General features: G+C 47.1%; 1 protein-coding gene across 12 annotated transcripts in view; it reads left to right on the top strand.

The window, feature by feature from the left end:
- DLG1 (discs large MAGUK scaffold protein 1) overlaps positions 1-22,281 on the top strand; it is a 360,352-nt gene that overhangs the window by 329,024 nt on the left and 9,047 nt on the right. For all 12 annotated transcript variants that reach the window (XM_075938333.2, XM_075938331.2, XM_075938327.2 and 9 more), the window contains 4 exons: positions 209-310; positions 1,130-1,302; positions 3,675-3,784; positions 20,215-20,306. In XM_075938333.2, the coding sequence (XP_075794448.1) occupies positions 209-310; positions 1,130-1,302; positions 3,675-3,784; positions 20,215-20,306 (477 nt within the window). The remainder of the gene's footprint in view (positions 1-208; positions 311-1,129; positions 1,303-3,674; positions 3,785-20,214; positions 20,307-22,281) is intronic.

Below are 22,281 nucleotides of genomic sequence, written 5' to 3'. Positions count from 1 at the left end.
ATGATGAATTTTTCAAAGACGTGGAGCACGTAGCAGCTCATTACAGATTGACTTACAACCTTCAATAATTTCTCCCACCTGGAATACGTTTTGTCTGTTTTAACTGTATCTTAATGTCGTGTCAATAATAATAATTCTTGTTTGGTGAAACGTTGAAGGTGTTTTAATGATCATACTCTAATGAAGAAATATTATCTATCTTTCACAGTCAGTTATACTCGGCCAGTGATTGTTTTGGGACCCATGAAAGACAGAATAAATGATGATTTAATCTCAGAATTTCCAGATAAATTTGGATCATGTGTTCCACGTAAGTCCCAGCAAATACTTGAGCAAATTTAAACAGAGAAGTTCTGCCATAGTCCTACTATGAACTAGGAATCTTAAGTAACAGTTAATTAGCTAATTGAGTTCTCGATTAGTCATAAGAACATAAGAACGGCCGTACTGGGTCAGACCAAAGGTCCTTCTAGCCCAGTATCCTGTCTACCGACAGTGGCCAGCACCAGGTGCCCCAGAGGGGGTGGACCAAAGACAATGATCAAGCGATTTGTCTCCTGCCATCTCTCTCCAGCCTCTGAAAAACAGAGGCCAAGGACACCATTTTATCCCCTGGCTAATAGCCTTTTATGGACCTAATAGTCGATAAGGGGGGCACTTGCTACTGCAGCTCTGCATTTTAAATACTACATTTAAAGTGCAAAGCCACAGCGGGGTTATCTGGGACCAATACAGCTCTATCTCCTCCCCACTCCCTGCACTGCAGAGACAGTGCTGGGGGGAGGCGACTGGCTGGTGCTGGGGGTTGCTGCCTCTGATAGAGAGGCAGTGAGTGGCGGGGAAGAGTAGTTGAGTAGTCACTCAACTACCCAAAAAGCCTATGCTTATCAGGTAGTCAACTACTCAACTAGTCCCCCAATACTATGAACTCTGTGTTAAAATCAGTAATTTTTGGATTGTTATATGTCTTTACCTCCTATGATTATTTAAGTGTTAAATGTGAATCCATTGCTCATTTAACAATTTTACGCTAAAGATGGAAACATTTGCCTCTTAAGTATTGTAGACAACATCTAATTTGTGGTGAAAGTTGTAACTTTCTGCTTAAATAGCTCTTTACTTTTTAAAGATACTACCAGACCAAAACGAGATTATGAGGTCGATGGACGGGATTACCACTTTGTCACCTCTCGAGAGCAGATGGAGAAGGATATTCAGGATCACAGATTCATTGAGGCTGGCCAGTATAACAATCACCTTTATGGAACAAGTGTCCAGTCAGTACGGGAAGTAGCAGAAAAGGTAAATCCTGAGCTTGTGTTTGACTTCTATTTACTGAATTGATTTAAGTACCACAGCTATATTAATAGGGCCTCATTTATATTCCATGATCCTCTGAATATGCCTAATAAATAGAGTAAATATGTAGAATTATAAACGGAGAATAAGAATAGTGTAATTTATATACACAACCAGTTCTGTCCACTTTTTTATTACTATAATGTACAGAAGAGTCTTGCTCCTTCTCACAGGAAAAAAAACATTTTTCTCTTGCAGGGATTTAACACATCAGAGTGATATAGTGACATCTCATATTACTAAGATGTAATCTATTCACAAACACAAAGTGCATTTAATGATAGTTAATGTTACCTCAGGATATACCTCGTCCACCCAAAATGGTAAAAGAATGGAAATAAGAGGTTCATTGAATCATAGGGTTGGAAGAGACCTCAGAAGATTGAGTCCAATCCCATCTAAATCATGCCAGCCATGGCTTTGTCAAGATGGGACTTAAAAACCTCTAGGTATGGAGATTCCACCACGTCCCCAAGTAACCCATTTAGTGCATCACCATCTTTAAGGGGAAAGACTCCTGACTTCCTTTCCACCTTCAAATTTAAACAGATAAGTTCTGCCATAGTCCTACTATGAACTAGGAACTAGTAACAGTTAATTAGCTAATTGAGTTTTCAATTAGTCGATAGGGAGGGGGCACTTTCTACTGCAGCTCTGCATTTTAAATACTACATTTAAAGAGCAAAGCCGCAGCAGGGTTATCTGGGACCACTACAGCTCTGTCTCTTCCCCCCACCCCCTGCACTGCAGAGACAGTGCTAGGGGAAGGGGACTGGCTGGTACTGGGGGTTGCTGCCTCTGATAGAGAGGCAGTGAATGGAAGTGCTTACAGCACTATCAGTGACACACTCTGAACACTTCATAATTCATCTGCAATAAATACCAAACAGCACTCTCTCACTTGTGTTACATGGGTCAAACTAGGTAATTGAATGGCCTTTTCTGGCCTTAAAAATTAATTATTTCACTAGGCGGCTGGTAAAACATAAGAACAGCCATTCTGGATCAGACCAAAGGTCCATATAGCCCAGTATCATGTCTTCCAGCAGTGGCCAATGTCAGATGCCCCAGAGGGAGTGAACAGAACAAGTAATCATCAAGTGATCCCTCTCCTGTTATCTATTTCCAGCCTCTGGCAAACAGAGACTAGGGACACCATTCCTACCCATCCTGGCTCATAGCCATTGATGGACCTCACCTCCATGAATCTGTCTAGTTCCTTTTTGAGCCATGTTAAAGTCCTGGTCTTCACAACATCTGGAATGGGTTACCTAGAGAGGTGGTGAAGTCATCTGGCTACCTCTCTTATGCCTGGTCTGGCAAGACTACTCTCAGGATTTATATAAAGAAGATTTGGGCTCCAGGAAAGGGGGTGGCAGACATAATGATGAAAGTTGCTTTAGTAACCATTTTTTTTTTTTTTTTTTTTTTTGCCCAAAAGTCTCCTTCCTTAAGGACTCCTAAAAGGAGTTATAGATGGAATAGGCCACCCTTTTGACCACCAATTAAGCCTAATTACATTACTTTAGACTCATTAATTTCCAGTCCTACATTGTTGTCTTTTTTTTTTAAACAGGAATGAACTCAACATAGTCCGTATTGCCTTATTGATAGGACTTTTTGTTTGAACTAATTCAGTGTTTCTGCATCCCTTGTGTACTCTTTCCCATCAACATTTGTTATTACAAGTTATTATGTGACATCTCATGAAGTTCCGTGCACTTTTCATAGTTGAACATACAATTTGGGTAAATGTTAGGACCAGTTATCACAAGAGTGTTGGGGAAAGGGCAGGTGACACCTATGGAGTTTGTGGGGAAAAATGCAAGGAGTACCTGGTATGTGCTATTCGCTAAGCCTAGTGTGCGTTGATGGAACAAAGTGTGCAGCTCTCTAGTACATTTAAAACTGAGAGAAGAAAATCCCCAACCAAAGTTAAAAGGCATAATTATTTCTTGAACTACTAACATTGCAAGTATATGTGAAAGGTATGTGAAAAAAGCTAGGCCAGTATTACTTCCAGGAATAGAAGTATTATCAACCATATTTAATTAAAGTCTAGTTAAGGCTAACACAACTCTGAATGCTGGAGTTTTGTTTGAAATAATGACACATTCTTAGAAATATATATATATATATATGTTGAGAGCAACTGAAAACTTAGGGTGGTGAAATCCTGACAGTTGATATGTGTGCAAAACTCCCACTTGACTTCTTTGGGACCCAGCTTTCACTTCTAAATAGCATGTAGTGCGCACATGTGTGACTCGAGGACTTCACTCTTTTCCCTCTCCCCTCGCCCTTTTCTGCTTTAGGGAAAACACTGCATTCTTGATGTGTCTGGCAATGCGATCAAGAGGTTGCAGATTGCCCAGCTGTACCCAATCTCCATTTTTATTAAACCCAAATCAGAGGAAAACATCATGTGAGTAGAAACAGTATACCTTATGATCAATTGTTTCAAAGACCGTGAAGGGTTTTTGGGGGGGAGGGGGAAGCTATAAATGATTTGAAAGATGGTATAAAACTCACTTTTGAAACATGTCATTGCTTTATGTGTGTAACTTTCTATGTGTGTAAGGCAGAGTGGATCTTTGATTCTTGGTCTCTGGTACTCATTGCGCTTGCCATCCGCCAGAGACTGGAAATTCTAACAAGCAGCATCCATTGGCCCGAACATGCACAGTAGTTCTCATCATGCTTCAAACTGAGGGAATAGGAGGCAATGCAAGACAAATCCTCCCATAATTCCTTCATACAGCTGCATGACCTGAGTTGGAATCCCTGCATCCGCAGATTTCTCATTTTCTCATTATAGCCTATAAATAGATATAATATATAGTTTTACTTAGTATAATATGATTAATATATTTGTTCTTTATCTGTACTAAGGAGTCCCTCCTCAGGGTCTGGGACTATGCCTGCTTTCCTGTGTTTCAAGAAGTATTTCTCTGGCCCTTGCTCCTTTACCATGAGCATCAAACACAAAAACTGATTCCACCTGTAGTACAGGACAGCGATACAGTAAATTCAGGATTCACTGGTGTGGCGTCCTGACATGTCTCCTGCTCCATCAATGATGATAAACGTTCATCTGTGTGCATTTTCATATGCTCCCTCAGTATATCATGCCAGCTCTGTACAGATAGCTAGCATAATAGACTTCACAAGAGCCCCCAAAGACCACAAACTCAGATAAGATATGAAGGTACCTGAGTCAGGTTTATTGTTAAATGAAGTACATTAATAAGTGTCGGTAGCCAGATGGCCTCCGAGCGCCTACATATTTGTACCCGAGACAATGGATGCAATATGAATTTCACTGTCACTCCCTAGGCCGGTCAAAGAATTAAGTTGAGATACCGCAATATCTATAGACAGAAATGAACAATCAAGTATACATACCACATGAATCATCTTACACATTAATGACATGTTTGGTACCTACCCTTGTATTTTCCTCCAAAGCTGTCACTACGCATTGTTATGCTTTCACGCTTGTTTCAAAATATTTTATCATGTACTTAGCTGGGTGTCCCTCTACTGTCTTGATGGAATGTATTTACATATTTCATGGGCTTTTATCAATGCTAACAGTTCTAGTGCCGAGACACTGACTTTCAGGCAAACATCGGCTTTGACACGGCCTATTTCTTCAAGCTCTTTCTTTCTCCTACACCGCCATTTGGATATTTGCCAAGTTCAGCATCTGTCATTTATTTCCTCAGCAAACACACAGAGTTCATGAGCTGAAACTCAAAAAACACCCTGTGGGAAAGGCTGACACCACATTCTGATATGGACCAAGGGTACTTGCACTCTACATTGGCCCCAAGAGACAAACAGCATCCCAGCAAGTACAAATTTGGAAGCAGGGACTACTGCTGTTGTGCCCGAGGATGACTTCTACAATGCTTCTGTCGAAACTAGCTGCACTTTCACAATCCCAAGAACAGATCCCCACCCAAGTCTGTTCACCAGGTCAGGTGAGCCTTTGCATGTAGCTCCTTAAGCTTACCTACATTGAAAAACCCCAGGCAGGAGCGTAAAATGCAAAAGAAAAAGGATCCACCAGTTCTATTGGGGGCGCTGACTCCTAATCATGAAGACTGACATTTGCTGGTTCCATCTGACAGCACAGGTCTGTCTCTTGAAAGACCATACAACAGCAGTCTCTTGGAATACATCAGAATTGTTGATCCCTTTTATCAAAACACCCCAAATACCACACTATATGGGCATTTTTTTACACATCACTGAAGGGTCTTTCTTTCTCCCAGTCGCCCTCCCTTTTCTGACCTGATCCTTCCTGGAGCATTGCCACAAAGAAGAATGAGACTAATTCAGTGAGACAGGAACCATCTTTTCTTTGAATAATGTATCTAGGGGTGCTCCACCTCAGTCATTTGAAGGTGTGCATGCACTTCTTGAGCCCTTGTTTGGAGATTTTTCTGTTAACAGAATCAATTTGGCCTACACATGTCTCCTGTACATCCTTGTGCTGCACACCACTGATGAATTCAGTTTTGTAAACTTTATAGGCTACATAGGCCTGCACAGGTGAACTGCCCTTTGTTCCTTCTCAGCCATCTCCACCTGAGATGAAGCCCTTGCGTGCCTACCTTGATCATGCCTTTGCTAACATCTTTATAGTTTAGTATTAGTTAATATGAGAGAGTTGTTAGCTAGCTAGTAAGTAGATAAGTAGTGAGAGGATTTACTTTGTTCCTCTTTCTCCACTAGAGAATTTCACTTTCCTGGCAGGATATGCCTGGCTTTCCAGGATTCTAATGTTGCCTCTTTTTTTTTTTTTCCAGGAGGCTGTGTCAGGTAGTGATGGACACTTTCTGTGAGTGCTGCCTCATAGTCTGTCTTCCACAAGTTTAAATTTTGTTTGGCCCTTAAATCCAAAGCAAGCAAGATCCTGAAAATGAAGTTAAGGCTGCTTCTAATGGGTCTCTCCCCAGTTAGGACCCTCTATACCATTTCAATCAAAGCATCAAACACTATCGGTACATAACTTTGGTATGCTCTAAGATTATGGTACTGTCTGCTTAATTTGCTACCACATGCCGTCTTGGTCCTTGGTCCTCCACTCAGTGTCATTTAGATACTCAAAAGACTTATCAATGGTGAATGAACTGGAATTTCCACTGCGTGTGTATATCAAACACATCTCTGTATCAAGAATCTAGTTTTCCTTTGTCGAGTAGTGTCCCCGTGGGTGCTCCGCTGAAGGTGTCGGGCTCGTCCCAGCGCTGCAGGTTGGAGATTTTTCATCAGCAGTAGCTCTGCCGGACCACGCATGCGCGCTTGATGCCTCGCGCCGTTGACACCCTTTTGCGGAGTGCAGTCCGGCCCCTCCAGTTCCTCCTAACCATCCATAGCCACAGACGGAGTCCAGACAAGCTCCTCCTCCATTCTGAGGAGAAAAGGAAAACAGAAAAAAACTAGTTTATTCGTTAGCCCAGTTGTTGTGCGTAGCCTTTCTCGTTAGTTATAGTTCTTACCGTTCAGTACTAGTTTAAAAATATATATTTTTTCCTGTTTGTTCCTGTTTTGGTCAAAGAAAGAAAGAAGAAAAGAAAGAAGGAAGTGAGAGAGAAAAAGTACCTAAAGAAAGAAAGTGAAATATTCTCAAACAGAGACAGGACAATTGCCATCATGCCTGGGTCCCCCAGGTTTAAAAAGTGCACAACATGCCGAGACGCAATGCCTGCGTTTGATGGTCACTCGCTCTGCATCAGGTGCCTCGGAGAGGGTCAAATCCCTCAAAAGTGCACTCACTGCACTAAGTTAACCACCCGAGCCAGGTGAGACAGAGAAATGCGGCTCAAAATGCTTTTCTTTAATAGAGCAATACAGCCACCAACCACAGACTCATCGGCTGACAAGACTCCTGTGGTGTGCAAATCTCACTCTATCTCGTCTGTTAAAAGGATCTCTGCACCTACCAGAAGTACAAGTGCGGAAGATAGATCTGGCACCTCGGGTATGCCGCTGTAGCGGGGTTCCCGCTCCACCACAGCGCCCCTGCCGTCTGCTCGGGGAATTATATCTGCCGGCAGGTGGCGCGGTCTCTTCGGGACACTGCCCTCCGGCAATGTCCACAATAGCCTGAGCTTTTTCCCCCTTCCGGGGGATGGTTCGTTGTAGGCCAGCCGGCCTTTAGGAGGCGGATCCTCCGCCTTGGTACACTGGATGGCTAGTCCGTCCTATGGCCCTACCGTGCCTTAGAGTAGTCTGAGTCCTGGCCCTTTAAAAGGTCCGATCCGGGTGCTGGCCGGGTGCCAAAACCCTTATACGGATGCCCAGGCCCTCGAGCAGGGCAGGGCAGCAACTGCTGGCCAGGCCCCAACGCAAGGCGGGGCCGCAAACAAACCCACATGTCTGTAGGAGCTCCTAGTTCAAGAGCGGGGCCAGCAGTGCAGCTGTCGCAGTGGCAAGGGGGGTGGGAGACTGCCACCCGGTTAGTAGGTGGCAGGGGGCGCAGGCCCACCCACTCCACTGCGCCCCGGCCCAGGGGCCCTGGATGCAGCCGTTCAGCTGCTACGGGCTCAGCAGGGGCTCCAGCCTGCAACTTGCTGGCCTAGGGCTGTCCTCAGCCCATGCTACCCCCTGGGCCACTCCTCGTCTCCCCCCCCTTCCCCAGTACCTGTAGCCTCAGCGGCCTGTCGGGGAGTTGAGGCCCACGTCGTCTCCACAGGGGCCGGCGGCCCAATCCAGGGGTTAAGAGGTCGGAGCTTTGTAGTGTCCCATGGGGCTTGTCCAGCCCGGCGTTCCCGTACCCACCGGGGGTCCAGCTGGTCCAGCGGTGCGGTCCCGTCCTCTGGGTCCGCGAGTGGTTCAGCTGGCAGGCCAGGCCAGGCCTTAGTAGCCTGGGCAGGGAGTCTCTGGCCGGCCTCTGGGAAGGTGGCTGAGGGCGGCCTACCCCGGGTCTTAGCCTCCCCAGGCAGGAGCTCCAGCCAGGCCTCTGGCTCCCTCGGAGGCTGGCTTCTGACTGAGCTCCCAGGCAGCCTTCTTATAGTCCTAGCCCCGGCCTTTGACTTCCGGTCAGGTGAGGGGACAGAGCTAGGCTGTCCCCAAAATGGCTCCCAGAGGGTTTCTTCTGCTTCCGGCTCAGAGGGCGGCCATTCCACCCCTCTACAGCCGCCCAGGCATGACGGCGGCAAGGCAAACAAGGGCCGAAGCACATAGACTCCAAGCCCCGACGCAGTCAATGACCCAGCACCGATGGTGCAGGCGGCACCATGGCCAGAGTCGGCAACGGCACCAAGGAGGCATGCTAACACAAGGCTGGTGGCCTCGGCACCAACGGTGCTGACAGCCTCAACACCTTGCCGGCGGCGCAGCCGGCACCGGAGACATCCACAGCATCGACATCGTCATTACTGATGCCAACGGCACCGTCCGAACCAACAAATACATCGGAACCAGGCTATGTTGTCTCCGTACCAACCAGCCCACAGCACATAGCTCCACCTCCTGTGCTTATCTCACCAATACCTACGAAGGCACAGCGAAAAGCTAAACATGTCCGCACGCCCTCCCCTAGCCCGGATCCAGCTGTTTTTTCTCCGGAGCCTCCTTCACCAACTTAGTCTCGCTCTGGAAGCCGACAACATGTTCTGCATTACATTTCATCCAGAAAACAATACCTCAGATCACCATGGCGATCCCCGACGCCTCAACACTATTATCGTGCTCACCACTCCCGATCGCCCTCATACTAAACAGTGAGGTCAGCCTCGCTGAGGTCCCCAACACCTTCGGTGTATTCCCACCATTACAGGAGTACAAGCAGGTATTCCCTCACACATATCATCACAAGCAACACTACAATTACTATTTATCACAAGCATCCATGCTCGCATAGTGCAGATTATTCTCGATCTAGATCACTGAGATACAGGCACCCCCTGTCCCCACATCATCCCGCCCAGGACAACCCGCCTCCTCGTACGGCTCCACTGACACCCACAGAAGAGGCGCCCTCGACCTCTAGCCAACAAGAGCGGGATAAGAACCTGCCTTCTGACTATGAGCAACACCACTTAGATTCTTCTATCGACCAGTCATCATCTTCACCTGGTGACGCAGTGTTCCAGGGGGCTTCTTCCCCAGCAGATGACTACAAGCAATTCCAGGAGCTTTTAAAAAGAGTTGCTCAGTTTCAGGAGGTCCAGACCACGGATGTAGCACAAAAACAACATCGCCTGCTGAAAAACCTACAGCCGTCCCAAAAATCCAAACTAGCACTTTCCTTTGATGAGACCATACTGGAAATCCCTAATGACATCTGGCAAACCCCAGCCTCTACACTTCCAACTAACAAATGGCCAGATAAAAAATACTTTGTTTCTTTTAAGGGCACAGAGTTTTTATTTACACACCCCCAGCCCAATTCCATTGTCATGGACGCCACACAACAGAGATCGAAAACTCCATAGGGCAAAAATGCCAGCAATGACAAAGATACCAAATGCCTGGACATTTTGTGCAGAAAAGTTTATTCGTCTGCCACAGCTACGCTGAGGATGGCTAATTACGCAGCTCTCCTTGTCAACCACAACTTCGACAACTATACCAAACTAGTTGCTCTATTGGAGCACTTACCTGACACCAAGAGACATATCCTAAAAGCAGTTGTCCAGGAGGGCTGTACAGCGTTTCAGATCGCCCTCGACATTGCCAACAGTGGCGCGAACCACAGCCACATTGGTGGTCATGCACCGCGCATTCTGGCTTCAGCTAGCGTCAGTTTCAAAAGACTTACAATCAAAGGTAGAGGACTTACCTTTTGACCGTCAGTTGCTCTTCGCCCAAAATATGGATCAAGTCTTCCACTTGGGCAAGAATTCTCGCACTACATTGAGAACTCTGGGAATGTACACGCTGCCGTATAGACGAAGGAGATATACGCCCTACAATAAACAAACCATTCTCTTATGCCGCATCCTGCTGTAGGCCATACAAACAGTCGAGACAGGAAACGCCCACAAAAACATCACCAGCAGTCCAGCAAAGCCCCCAATCAACAACACGCCCGGCAGCAGGTTTGACGTGTCAGTCAAGGGACTGAACGCCATCCCCCTAACAGAGGCTCCACATGATGTAGAGAGTTTATTCCATCACCGGTTGAGGCCATATCACCTGCGCTGGTTCGCCATAACCACCGATCATTGGGTCCGAGAAATTATCACATCGGGCTACACCATCCCTTTCACTACACTGCCTCCTCCCACCCCACCTTCCCCGTTCCTCTTCAGGTTCCCCTCTCACAAGCCTCTTCTGCACCAAGAGGTCTCACGCCTCCTTACCATCATGGCAGCGGAGAAGGTACCAGATCAATTCCAGCAGAAAGGTTTCTATTCCCAGTACTTCCCCCGGTACAGAAGTCTGGGGGCTAGAGGCCTATCTTGGACCTGCGCCGGCTCAACCACCACCTTCGAAAACACAAATTTAAAATGGTCACGTTAGCCTCAATCATTCCAGCTCTTGACCAAGAGGATTGGTTCGCCTCCCTCAACTTGCAAGACGCTACTTTCACGTAACGATACACCCAGCCCACAGGAGGTTCCTCCGATTTATAGTGGGCATGGAACACTACCAATACAGAGGGTTACCTTTCGGGCTCTTGGCAGTGCCGAGAGTATTTTCCATGACCCTAGCGGTCATCATTGACTACCTTCGACGTCTCAGCATCACAATCTTCCCCTGTTTAGACGATTGTCTACTGAAGGCTCCCACCTTAGAGAAGGCTATGTCGGCGGTCAACACAACCAGGGCAGGGTTTGAAGACCTAAGGCTTATTATCAATCTCGCAAAATCTTCCCTAACACCGTGCCAGTCTCTGGAATTCATTGCAGAGAGACTGGATTCAATAACTGCAAGAGCATACCTACCCCTACGCAGGTTTCATACCATCCAAGACCTAGCCCACACCTTATCGGCTACTCCCAAAACCCCTATACTTACCTGGCTACAATTGCTGGGACATGTGGTTGCCACTGTTTATGCTGTGCCTCACGCGAGACTCTACCTACGGTGCCGTCAACATTGGGTACTCACTGTATATGCGCCAGGTATCCAGAGCACACACAAGACAGTCTCTTTTCCCAAACATGTCAGGAACTCATTAGTGTGGTGGCGCAACCCCAAAAATATGTTATCGGGTGTTCCTTTCCACGGCCTGAAACTGAACTCCCATTTTTTGAGGAGTACAGGATCTGCCAAAAAAGCCCCCGCTGTTGGCAGAACCACAGCTAACTTTACTTTCACTTTTGACACTGAGCCTGATCGGCACAGCGTCAGAATGTGAGTATGCAAATTAAGCCCGGGATATTTAAATCCCAGGCTCATTTGCACTTCAGAAGTGCTTGATTTGCATCCCTCTGTCAGCAGAGGAATGCAGTCTAGACGTAGCCATTGGGTTGCAAGAGATGTTCAGTCTTCTCATTCCCAACTAGGACCACAACATAAGGAGACATTCAAGAAACAGGAGACTAGAGTAAATAAAGAAAGCACCCCTCAGATTCTTATCGCTTCATCTCCAGATGAGGTGGTCATTCTTCCACCACCATCCATGGATGATTATTTCTGGCAATTTCAAGACCTTTATAAAGTGGGTAGCCAGCTGTCTCCAAATATCACTTGAAGAGCTAAAGAATTCATAACCCAAATTGCTCTTAAAATCAGGAATAAGGGATCTTCCGGAAAAGGCTTTCTTTTCCGAAAGATCCCATCTAGACTGGCGCTTTTCTCCGGCAAAGCCCCGAACCGGAAAAAAGCGGCAGCCATGTTCATGCAAATGCCGCGGGGGATATTTAAATCCCCCGCAGCATTTGCAATTCCGACTAGTCTCATTAGCATCCCTTTTCCAGAAAAGGGTGTCAATGTGGACACAGTCTAGCAGTACTCATAGGAGAGCACCTCCAGCAGCTCCTGGAGTGGTCTCTCCCTGGGATGGTATAAGGGATGCTGTATACTACCCCCCCTTCCCTCACTTACTTTTTGTCACCAATGACAACACATTAGAACAGCTCTGGTCCAGCTTTGACTTTTGTCTTCTCCTCGTTGTTAGTCTTTCTCCATAGTTAATTTACCTGTAGTAATAGAGTAGCTGGTTGCCTTTGTGACTTTGAGTTAGATTGGGACATGCCCTGGTCCTTGGGGTTTAAACCTTGTTATTCTTTCAAATGGACTGTACCATTCAGCGACCTGCATACAAGTTGCCTGTGTTGCCTTGAGGAAGCACGTCAGCAACATCTGCAAGATTTGCAGGTCCTTTAAGCCTAGGTCTGAGGAGGAGCAGGACATTCAGCTTTTGCGCCTTCCTAATGTAGTCAGCCCTAACCCCAGCACACCAATTGGAGTCAGCCACCAAGAGCTCAGTGCGTAGTGCCCTGGCAGCACCATCCATCGATCAGCACCACTTTGTTGCCCTAATGAAGAAGTTAAGGAGGACATCAAGGGGCTTCTCATCCCCATCTTGGAAAGAAGGTGTCAAGTCAGCAGATGAGCACAGACCAGATTGGGCAGCATCCAGTCTCTGTCGAGCTTGTGGGGCAAGTAGAGCCCTTTCCCCCACCCGCCCACTCCACCCCTACCTCCCTAAACATGAGCAGAAATCTGTCTCATTCAGGTGCCCTCCACACTGGAAGCCTTGCAGGCTGCAAATGAGATACTGCGTGTGCTGGTACCAGCATCCCAGGCCTGCATAACTCAATGTTCCAGTGGCAAACCTGCACTTGGCATGGTAGGCTCTCCTTTGCATTGGCACCAGACTCCACAGAGGGAAAGATCCAGGCTCCACACACTGGCCCACGATCGCTGGACCTGGGAAAGACCAAACATGCTAACCACCACCCCCAGGACTATCGGACTGCATTTCAAGACAAAGGGGCTCATGGCATAGCTCACTAATGCGCAAGTACAGACACTTGGAGGCACATGCTCTGCTCACTGAATGACAACATCAGCACTGAGGATCCGTAAGCCCTTGGCACTGTTGGGACGTCAGCTCATATGAGCGGCACGGCCCCCTTCAAAGGAGCCCTCTTCCCAGTTGTCAGCCAGATATGGGCATCAGTTGCATTTCACTTCACATTCCATGTCATGATCTCAACACCAGTGGAGAAGTGCTAGGCATAGATTGCTGGCCACAGGACACCACAGATCTGCCATCCACAGTTGCTCCAGGAACAGCTGGGCTCAGAGGGAATCCAGATCCTTGATAATAGACTTGCAGTCTCAGGCTCAGTGCCGCTCCTGACACACCTCTACAATCTCCTGGTGGCCAAGTGGTGGGCACATGGAGTTTAGCCCATCTTCAGTCCAGGGCTTCCTACCAGTGCCAGACCAACTCCTCCTGTTGAGACCTCCAGCACCAATGGCACCACAGCCAGTGTAGTAGCACCAGGGTCATGGCTGGCGCCATGGTACCGCTGGCCTCCCTGGAGCCTTGCTTACCCATCTCCCATGACCAAGTTGGTAGCCAGGGTTTTGGTCAAACACTCAGCTCTCGACCCTGTGCAGAGCCCTCAGTTGCAGGGTCTGCTTCAGCCCTACAAGAAGAGGTGACGTCCCAACAGTGCAAAGGGCTTACAGATCCTCAGTGCTGATGCTGTCATTCAGTGAGCAGAGCATGTACCTCCAAGGGTCTGTACTCCCACATTAGTGAGCTATGCCATGAGCCCGTGTCTTGAAATCCAGTCCGATAGTCCTTGAGGGGTTAGCATGGTTGGTCTTTCCCAGGTCCAGGAAGAGGTGCTGGGCAGGGCATTGGATGCATAACCTTCTTCCTTCTTATACCCACACAAGGTGATCATGGCCTCTTCCATCCCACAGGAGAACGCCAAGGCCCTCCAAGTACTGCTGAAGTGAGTGGCTTCCAATCCCAACTTGAGGGTAGAAGAGCTAGTGAAGCCCTCTGATACTCTGTTCAATGAAGAATCAGCTACAGTGCCAGCCAAAGTGGCACTGCCACTCCATGATGCAGTGGCATGCATATCGCAAGTACTGTGGCAAACTCCATCCTCCCTGACTTCTGTCTCTTAACAGACAGAATGAAAGTATTTCATCCCCGCCAAGGGTCACAGGTACCTATACTCCCACCCAGCCCAAAACTCTTTGGTGGTGAAGGCTCCAAACCACAGGAACATGACAGGGACTCTTCAGTGACTCCCCCTCCTTCCTCCCCCCCAAAATAAAGACTTTTGTAGATTGAACCTCTCTGGTTGAAAAATGTATTTGTTCTCCAGTTGTCAGCTGAGAGTAGCAGAGTACCAAACATTCGTGGGGAGGTACAACTTCAACTTGTGGCGGAATATGTCCAGGTTCAAAACCTCTGTTCCAGTGACAGATAGAAAGACTTTGAAGTGCTCCTAGAGAAAGATATGGCAGCAGCCAGAGCAGCTCTCTAAGCAATCTCAGGTGTTGTGGACACAGCCGGTTGGACGATGGCCTTGGCAGTGTTCATGTGCGGTGTCATGTCGTCTTCTGTCTGGCCTGTCAACCAAGACCCAGAACTCACTACAGGATCTTCTCTTCTATGGCAAGGCCTTTTTTGCGGAGCAGTTTGATGTTAAACTTTACAGTCTGAAGGATTCTCAAACAACACTGAAGATGTTTGGCCTGTATGTCCTGACCCATCTGCACCAAGTGTAAACCACAGCAGACCCCACACAGGAGAACCAACACCACCAAGAGTGTTCTCATAAATCGTTCACACCCTAAAAGAAGCACTCCTGGCAACCTGAACCAGCCCCATAGCCAGAATAGTTCAAGGGCAAGTAGGCTATCTAGAGCTCATTTTGATGGAGCGTTCAAGGACTACTACCAGTCTGCATGATCGATCCAGTCTCCCTCCCCTTCTCCAACTGACTTCCTCATTTTTTCCCAGTATGGGCATCCATTATCTGTTGCGTTCACTCTCTCTGGATTCTCAACATCATCTCCAGGAGTTACACCCTCCAGTTACTTTATTCCACTCCTACTTGCCCACTCCCATCCCTCTACAGGGTCCTTTCTCATGAACAAGTTCTTGAACAGAAGCCCATCAACTCCTTTGCTTGGGGGCAGTGCAGGTTGTCCCAGTGGAGTTCAAGAACAAGGGTTTCTACTCCCGGTACTTTACCTACTACCGTATGGTTTCCCTTTCCTCGAGCATCCCCTCCTTGAATCTCTAAATCTGGTATGCTGCCCTTGACCTTCAGGACATGTACTTCCACATCTCCATTTTCAAGAGCTACAGGCACTTCCTCCACTTCATGGTAGGTGAGGAGCACTAACAGTTTGTAGCTATCCTATTTGGCCACTCAACAACTCCAAGGGTTTTCACCAAGTGCATGTTGGTGGTAGCAGCTTACCTTAGGTGTCCAAATATTTCCATACCTCAATGATGAGTTGGTCAAGGACAGCTTCAGGTCCCGGGTATGGAGCCATATTGCACTCCTCCTGTCCATGTGCAGCACCCTAAGCCTGCTGGTGAATAACAAAATGTCCATGTTAGTACCAGCACAGAGAATAGAGTGCAGTGGGGCAGTACTGGACACCGAGATCTCCAGAGCATCCCTCCCCGGGACGGTTTCAAGACACTGACAGAATTCACTGTGAGTGTCTCCCAGATCCCAGTTATGACAGACAGAACATGGTGGCATGCACTTAGGTCATCCGTCATGCCAGATTCCACATGCATCCCCTGAAAATGTAGCTGGCATTGGTCTTCTCACAATCCAGAGACTGAACGATCTCATACTTACCTCCCATCAACAGTGGACAGTTCTGGGGATTGTGCTGCACAGAGTCCCATTTCAGAGCTGCCCTCCTGCTGTCCAGCTGATACTGAATGCATCAGACCTCAACTGGAGAGCCCATCTAGAGGACACCAGGTCCTAAGGCAGGTGATCCCCAGAAGAGATGGGCCTGCACATTAATGTCAAAGAACTCAAGACAGCGTGTCTCATGTGCAAGGCCTTCCACCCCCACCTAAGAGGGAAGATAGAGTCCTCACATACAAGCAGCTTGATGCTTTATATCAACAGACAGGAAAGAGCCTAGGGCCATCGCACTATGGAATACCTGTATTGTGCGTGATATCAATCCGGGGCCTTATCACCTCCAAGGATCCCTGAACTCTCTTGCAGACCTTTTGAGCATAGACTTCTCTTCTCACCATGAGTGGCTACTGCATGCGGAGGTCACCCACACAGTCTTCTGGAGGTGGGGCACTCCCCAAGTGAACCTGTTCACAATCAGGCAGAACTGCTGCTGCTCCCTGTTTTGTTCCAGTCAGGGCCTGGGTGCATGCTCCCTCTCAGAGGCTATCCTCTGATCCTGGGCAGGGAATATGCTTTGTTCATTTCCCCCATTTCCATTCATCAGCAAGGTCCTATAGAAGATCAAAAAGGATAAGGCCATGGTCATTATGATAGCTCCAGCATGGCTCTGTCAACACTGGTTCAGGACCCTGTTGAGCCTTGCAGTGCTCCTCCTGTGGCGGCTGCTGTTCCAACCAGACCTCTTGTCCCAAGAGCACAGTCGTCCCTTCCACCCCTACCTCACATCTCTGCACCTCACAACGTGTATACCGCAAGGCTGAATCCAAAAGAATAGTCCTGCTTGGAGAGCGTTTGCCAGTTCCTCCTTGAGAGAAGGAAACGTTTTTCTAATCAAAGCTACACTGCCAAATGGTCAAGATTGGTACGTTGGGCAGTGGTCTGTGGCATCTCCCTGACAAAGGCCCTAATCCAGTCGGTCTTTACCTGCTTTATTTGCAGAACCCAGATTTGGCACACTCCTCTCTTAAGGTGCATCTGGTGGCCATTTCCACCATCTGTCCCCCAGTGCAGGGCCACAGTCTTCTCCCTTGACATGACGGGTGGGTCCCTTAACATAAGACTATAAGAATGGCCGTACTGGGTCAGACCAAAGGTCCATCTAACCCAGTATCCTGTCTTCCAACAGTGGTCAATGCCAGATGCCCCAGAGGGAGTGAACACAACAGGTAATCCTCACGTGATCCCTCTTCTGTCACCCATTTCCAGTCAAACAGAGGCTAGGGATTCCATTCCTACCCATCCTGGCTAATAGCCATTGATGGACCTAATCTGCCTGAATGTACCCAGCTCTTTTTTTAATCCTGTTAAAGTCCTAGTCTTTACCGCATCTTCTGACAAGGAGTTCCACAGGTTGACTGTGCACTGAGTGAAGAAGAACTTCCTTTTGTCTGTTTTAAACCTTTTTTTTTTTTTAATGGAGGTATACCTATCTCATGGAACTGGAAGGGACCTGAAAGGTCATCGAGTCCAGTCCCTTGCCTTCACAGCAAGACCAAGTACCATCCCTGACAGATTTCCTCAGATCCCTAAATGGCCCCCTCAAGGATTGAACTCACAACCCTGGCTTTAGCAGGCCAATGCTCAAACCACTGCCTATAAATTTCATTTGGTGACTCTTAGTTCTTATATTGTGGGAATAAGTAAATAACTTTTCCTTATTCACTTTTTCCCTACCAGTCATGATTTTATAGACCTCTATCATATCCCCCTTAGTCTCCTCTTTTCTAACTGAAAAGTCCAAGTCTTAGTCCCACCATGGAACTTGAACCCAGGCCTATCTAGACAGATTGCTGCAGTGAGTTTGGAGCTGCAGAGAGCTCACCACAGCGGGCAAGAAGCCTCTGCTCTCAGTATTCACGAATTTAGCCATTTGCGATGGATGTGGGAACACAATTGAAATGCAGCATATATGGTACCAAACTCATATATATAATACAGTAAATACAAAAGGTAAAGCAGGGGGAGTAATCAGAATTGTTAAAAAGCACATTTATCTGGATCACATTAGTGGAAAAAGGAATTCAGAATACTGCAAATGTCAAGGATTTTCTGTAGTAATGCATATGTGCCAATTATAATTGCTGTTGATAGATGGACAGGAAATCCTAAAGGATTAATATATGTAAACAGTATGGGTACAGTAAAGAATGGGACACACAAACACTATCCCAGTATAAAAATGGGGATGAAATAAACATAGCCTGCAATAAATGAATCAAGGACAGATAGTTTTGTGAGTAGTCAGCCTACATTAAGTATGGGCAATAATTTTTGACAGGGAGCCAATCCAAGATTTTGGAAAGTGGTTGAGGGATGCATTCTACCATGATATTAATGGAGGAGATGCAGAGTCTGGGATGGAGGTTCAGTGCAGAAGGGAGCTTGGGTAAGGGATTGGGGTGCGGAGTCTGGGAGGGAGTTTGGGTGAAGGAGGCAGTTGTGACATAGGGAAGGGCACTGGACTGCAGGGGTTTGGGATGTGACCTAGGGTAGGAGGGTGGTGTGGTCTGGGGCAGGAGACGGGGATACCAGATCTGGGAGGGAGTATGGGAGTAAGATGGGGACAGATGGTTGGGGTATGTTGGGGGGGGACAGAGGGTTGGGGAAATAAAGGGGTAGGGTGCCAGAAACAGGCTGTGGCCAAGAGACTTACCTCTCAGCTGCCAAACTAGCCTGCCTGCCTGAAGAGCTAAGGCTTGCAGTGCTTAAAACCTTTCCCAGCCAGCCTGTCTGCTTGCCTGGCCATGTGCTTCGTTGAATAACTGAGTGGAGGTGAGGGGGCGTGGTTCTTTTTTAATGCCTGTTATTCCAACAAGCAGCTCACATTGGCTGGTTTCTGGCCAGAAACCAGCCAATGGGATTGTGCTGGGAAGGAGGCAGCTCCTGAAACTTCCCCCCTCCCCTCTAATTTTCAAACAGAAATGGAGCCCTGCAGTGCGGGGCAAGCAGAAGAGCCTGTCTGGGGCTCCCCACTGCCTCTGCGGGCCAGATCCAGTGGCTTGGCAGGCTGGATCCAGCCCATGGGCTGTATTTTGCCCAGGACTGGCCTAAATAAACTTCTGAGACTGCTAAAATCTATCATTATCCATCTCTCTTTACTTGATAAGGGAGCTAAATCCGACATCCCAATCCAGACCCATTTTACCTCATGACCTTGTGTTTGGATGAGCATTTAGAACTCTCTTGCTCAACAGCTGTCCAAGCCATTCTTATTCACAGTTAGAAAGACTCAACTAGGAACTGCTACCAACCTAAAGGAAACATTTTTCTATTTTTTTAGGCTCAACATAATCAGTGTTCCTCAAACTCTGCTGGTATCCCAGTCATTTTAGATTATCTACTATTATTTAAATAACATGGATTTCTTCATTAGCTCACTAAGGTCCGTCTTGCAACAGTCGGTGCCTTTCTTCCTCCAGTAGACAGGTGCTCCATTTTCACTTACTTACCCTACAGTGGTTAATTTAATGAAGGACCTTTGTAGGTCCCCAAGCTTATACCTCAACAGGACCTCTATCTTATCCTGTCAGTGCCCACCAGACTACCATGTGAATCTTCGGCATCATGCATTACACGTGCTGGCTGGAACACAAAGCGAGATCCTACACGTATGCAAAATGGATATTGCTTGTTAGAATTTGCGGACTCAAGGTGCATGGTGTACATACATGCTCACATGTGCAATGTAGACAAAGGCCATGCATCTCAAAGAACTTCCAGTTACAGGTATGGAATGTAACCTATAATTTTATATTGAGGTTGCTTAGTGGATTTCATTGTTAACCCCAGTGTCTTTGCCAGATGCCAAGAAATGGCAAGCCAATCTACTGCACTCCCATTGTAGCCTTTGACTTCAGGCTCCCTTCAAGAGTTTTATAAATCATAGATTCAGGAACAGGAGGAGACTACTTTTTTTCCTAAGATTAATATTCAGGAGGCAGTTTAATAATCCTGTTTCAAAAGACTCAGCAGTATTTGGTAACTACTTATTTTTTCATAATATATTTCATCGCAGGGAAATGAACAAACGTTTAACAGAGGAGCAAGCCAGAAAGACCTTTGAGAGAGCCATGAAACTGGAGCAAGAATTTACGGAACATTTCACAGGTTTGTATCCCTCATTACGGTTCTCTTCAAAGAGTGGGATTGTCGTACCTGACTCTGCCCATATACTTCAGTTATGTACTTTGTCTCCATAACTGGCCTATGATGAATGTTTTAGAACATGTAAAAATCATCAGACTGCACTGTACTTATTTAAAAAATATTTGTATCAATTCATTTTTTAACGGAGAGACAATTTCTTCTTTACTTCAGCTGGTGAGAGCATGAGAACTTTTCCTGTTTTACTAGTTGTTGAAACTGGAAAGCCTGAGAATTTTAACATAAAGGTTACTCACTGGCATCTCATGCCTTTCCAGAAAGTGAAGGGTGGCTAAAGCTCTGAAAACCAGGAAATTAAGGTAGAAGGGGGAGCACGCAAAGTCTCCTCGCATCGCCAGGGGCATGGGTGTGCATGGGAAACCTTCAGGGAGGGCAAAGGCGCTCCCCAGCCCCGGACCAATCATGATCTGTGGGTGGAGAAGCAGGGAAATATCCTGGCCCTGCCCCTTCCGCTTGAGGCTCTGTCCCTTCCAGTGTGGCCCGGGCAAAAAAATTTTAAAGTGGCACCTGGCAAAAAAATTATTGCCCACCACTGGGCAATAGTCAAGAGTAGGTAGCATCTGTTCAGGACAGCTCACCTAAATATAAGGCATACGTTGTGTAGCAGTAAAGAGAAGGTGTTAGATGCTGCCCTACAGTGGTTGTGCCTTTGAGCATGCACCCCACTGCCTCCCACCTCATCCCTCAAATGATTCACAAACCAGGGAAAGATGGGCATTCAGCCACTTACACGACTGGCCTAATTCCGTAGCCATGCTCAAAGGTCACCTACAGGACTGGATCCCATTCAAAATGAAAGAGAATATGGAAGTGGTGGCTGATCCACCTTATAACGTTTAGCCCAATGGTTAGCACCCTTGCCTGGGATGAGGGAGACCATTGTGCCGTTCCCACTTTCCACCGATCCTGGCTACTATGCAGAGGAGTAGCACCCATCCAGAACCTCACACACAGAGGGACTAGGCCCCCCAATCCAGCTCACACCTAGGAGCTGCAGAACATTGGAGCTTTTTTCCATTGTTTCACGATTTGCTTAAAATCAAGCTTAATCATTCAGAAATTTCTTCTTGTCAATTCTTTTAATGTTCATGGGTGCAAGTAATCCAGTCTTGCAGATTTAGAAGTGTTTAAGTTCATAGCTGCTGGTCAGTGGATAGGATGCTAGATCCAAGAGATTTGAGGAAACCCAGTCCGAATGTTTCCCGCTCCATCTCAGATATAGGGGAACTCTTCCCCCCACATGCTGCCCTGGGAGGTAAGGATCCATGTGCCAGGATCCAGGAGTATGGGGAGAGGGTCTTTCCTGTCTCCCTGCTGTCATATACTCTACCCGGTTGTGTCACCAGATCCCAGTGAGAGAGACTGCTGCTTTGGCAGTGGCGTGAGTGGTTTTTTAGAGTGTGTGAGTTCAGTGTTTAGTTTGCCTTGCTGGTCACTCAGCTCAACCTGAATGGAATTTCAAGGAGCAAAGGGGAAAAAGTGTTTTTCTAGCCTAAGGACTTTCCCCTTGTCAGATATCAAAGCCTGGCTGCAAACAATGGAGATTTTAGAATGTCTCCCCCTTCCCCCACAAAAAAAACAAAAATATGTTTTTATAATAGAAGGTGGTTCTAAAAATAGAATCCAGAATCCCATACTATCCGAGGGAGGGATTCACAATAGCGTGTTTTTTCCATAACTGCGTACTATGACTCAACCCCTAAACTGAAAACTCATAAAACAAACAATCAGAAAGAACGTGCAATACTACTCTTTGGGGCAGGACCATGTATTCCTATGTGCAGGGCTCGACAAACCACAGTGAAATCCACTTGCCAGCCCTGCACCGCGTATGCGCCAGATCCGCATTGCGCATGCGCACGCCGCCGGTGAACGGGGCAACCGGCTGAAATCTACTCGCCCATGGCGAGTTGATACA

This window comes from Pelodiscus sinensis, chromosome 10, assembly GCF_052426305.1.
Source record: "Pelodiscus sinensis isolate ZL-2025 chromosome 10, ASM5242630v1, whole genome shotgun sequence".
NCBI lineage: Eukaryota > Metazoa > Chordata > Testudines > Trionychidae > Pelodiscus > Pelodiscus sinensis.
Note: the sequence above shows the minus strand (reverse complement) of the source record. Positions and strands in the feature narration are given on the sequence as shown.